Genomic DNA, 2721 nt, shown 5'->3' with positions numbered 1-2721 from the left:
TGTTCCTGTCGTGTCCGTCATGTTCCTGTCATGTCTCTGTCATGTCTCTGTCATGTTCGTCATGTTCCTGTCATGTCTCTGTCGTGTTCCTGTCATGTCTCTGTCGTGTTCCTGTCAAGTCTCTGTCATGTCCCTGTCATGTTCCTGTGATGTCTCTGTCATGTTCCTGTCGTGTCACTATCATTTTCCTGTCGTGTCACTATCATGTTCCTGTCGTGTCACTATCATGTTCCTGTTGTGTCTCTGACATGTTCCTGTCGTATCCCTGTCGTGTCCCTGTCGTGTCTCTGTCATGTTCCTGACATGTCTCTGTTATGTCCTTGTCGTGTCTCTGTCATGTTCCTGTCATGTTCCTGTCATGTCCCTGACGTGTCTCTGCCGTGTCCCTGTCGTGTTCCTGTCATGTCTCTGTCTTGTCTCTGTTATGTCTCTGTCATGTCCTTGTCATGTTCCTGACATGTCCCTGTCATGTTCCTGACATGTCCCTGTCATGTTCCTGACATGTCCCTGTCGTGTTCCTGTCAAATGTCTGTCATGCCCCTTTAATGTCCCTGTCGTGTCTGTCATGTCCCTGTCGTGTCTTTGTCATGTCCCTGTCGTGTCTTTGTCATGTCCCTGTCGTGTCACTGTCATGTATTTGACATGTCTCTGTCATGTCCCTGTCATGTTTCTGACATGTCCCTGTCATGTCTTTGTCGTGTCCCTGTCATGTCCCAATCATGTCCCTGACATGTCCCTGTCGTCTCTGTCATGTTCCTGTCATGTCCCAATCATGTCCCTGACATGTCCCTGTCATGTTCCTGTCGTCTCTGTCATGTTCCTGTCATGTCTCTGTCGTGTCTCCGTCATGTTCCTGTCATGTCTCTGTCATGTCTCTGTCATGTTCCTGTCGTGTCCCTGTCATGTCTCTGTCATGTCTCTGTCATGTTCCTGTCATGTCCCTGTCGTGTCTCTGTCATGTCTCTGTCATGTCTCTGTCATGTTCCTGTCGTGTCCCTGTCATGTTCCTGTCATGTCTCTGTCATGTCTCTGTCATGTCCCTGTCGTGTCTCTGTCATGTCCCTGTCGTGTCTTTGTCATGTCTTTGTCGTGTCACTGTCATGTCCCTGTCATGTTTCTGACATGTCCCTGTCATGTCTTTGTCGTGTCCCTGTCATGTCCCAGTCATGTCCCTGACATGTCCCTGTCATGTTCCTGTCGTCTCTGTCATGTTCCTCTCATGTCTCTGTCATGTTCCTGTCGTGTCCCTGTCATGTCTCTGTCATGTTCCTGTCATGTCTCTGTCATGTCCCTGTCGTGTCTCTGTCATGTCCTCACTGACATTTTGTCCTCTGTGGGACAGATCCAGGCCTCTGTGAAGATGTGGCTGCAGAGGAGGAAGTATTTACGCCGACTCAGCTTCTTCAGACAGAACGTGAGTCCTCCTGGTTCTTTATGTTCCTGCTGTCAGCCAATCGGGGCCAGAGGATGCCTTATCTCCATGGTAACAGCGTACCTGTGTGCTGATAGGTGGATGCTGTCATAAAGATCCAGGCCTTCTTCAGAGCCAGCAGAGCGAGACACGAATACCGGATGCTGGGTGGGTCCACAGCTGCACCCCTTTAAATGATGTCACAAATATTTTAGGCTCCTCCCTTTACCTGTCTGCTATAACTCTGCCCCCCCACCTGTCTCAGTCTGTTCAGACACCCCCCCTCTTTCAGTACTGAGGAAGTTTCTTCACCTGCTGGACCTGGGTGATGCTGACATCAGAGAAGAGGCGGAGCTTCTGCGTCTGAGGGAGGAAGTGGTGAGAAGCATCCGTTTTAACCGTGAGCTGGAGGCGGACCTGGACTTGATGGACCTGAAGATTGGACTCCTCGTCCGGAACAGAGCCACGCTACAGGTCAGAACCCCGATCCAGACCTTTAGAGTTCTGGTCCAACCCACACCACCACCCTGAGCAACACCCGAGCTGTGCTCCTGCTTCTGAGCCTGCAGGTGTGTGTGTCTCAACAGGAAGTGGTGTCTCAGTGTAAAAAACTGACCAGGAAGAACAAGGAGCACCTGTCTGACCTGATGGACATGGAGCGGAGACAAGGACTGAAGGCTCTGAGCCGAGACAGGAGGGACAGACTGGAGGCCTACCAACACCTGTTCTACCTGCTGCAGGTGAGACACACACCTTTTCTACCTGCTGCAGTTGAGACACAACCTGTTTTACCTGCTGTAGGTGAGACGCACACCTGTTCTACCTGCTGCAGTTGAGACACAACCTGTTTTACCTGCTGTAGGTGAGACACAACCTGTTTTACCTGCTGTAGGTGAGACGCACACCTGTTTTACCTGCTGCAGTTGAGACACAACCTGTTTTACCTGCTGTAGGTGAGACACACACCTGTTTTACCTGCTGCAGTTGAGACACAACCTGTTTTACCTGCTGTAGGTGAGACACACACCTGTTTTACCTGCTGTAGGTGAGACACACACCTGTTTTACCTGCTGTACCTGCTGTAGGTGAGACACACCTGTTCTACCTGCTGCAGTTGAGACACAACCTGTTTTACCTGCTGTAGGTGAGACACACACCTGTTTTACCTGCTGCAGTTGAGACACAACCTGTTTTACCTGCTGTAGGTGAGACACACACCTGTTTTACCTGCTGTAGGTGAGACACACACCTGTTTTACCTGCTGTAGGTGAGACACACCTGTTTTACCTGCTGTAGGTGAGACACACACC

General features: G+C 50.6%; 1 protein-coding gene across 1 annotated transcript in view; it reads left to right on the top strand.

Moving 5' to 3' along the window:
- iqgap3 (IQ motif containing GTPase activating protein 3) overlaps window positions 1-2721 on the top strand; it is a gene marked incomplete at both ends in the record, with an annotated part of 18939 nt that overhangs the window by 11898 nt on the left and 4320 nt on the right. Inside the window, 4 exon segments of the mRNA XM_013999687.1 lie at window positions 1343-1414; window positions 1510-1579; window positions 1677-1885; window positions 1999-2151. Coding sequence (XP_013855141.1) covers window positions 1343-1414; window positions 1510-1579; window positions 1677-1885; window positions 1999-2151 — 504 coding nt within the window.

Source organism: Austrofundulus limnaeus, unplaced genomic scaffold (assembly GCF_001266775.1).
Source record: "Austrofundulus limnaeus strain Quisiro unplaced genomic scaffold, Austrofundulus_limnaeus-1.0 Scaffold2414, whole genome shotgun sequence".
Lineage (NCBI taxonomy): Eukaryota > Metazoa > Chordata > Actinopteri > Cyprinodontiformes > Rivulidae > Austrofundulus > Austrofundulus limnaeus.
Note: the sequence above shows the minus strand (reverse complement) of the source record. Positions and strands in the feature narration are given on the sequence as shown.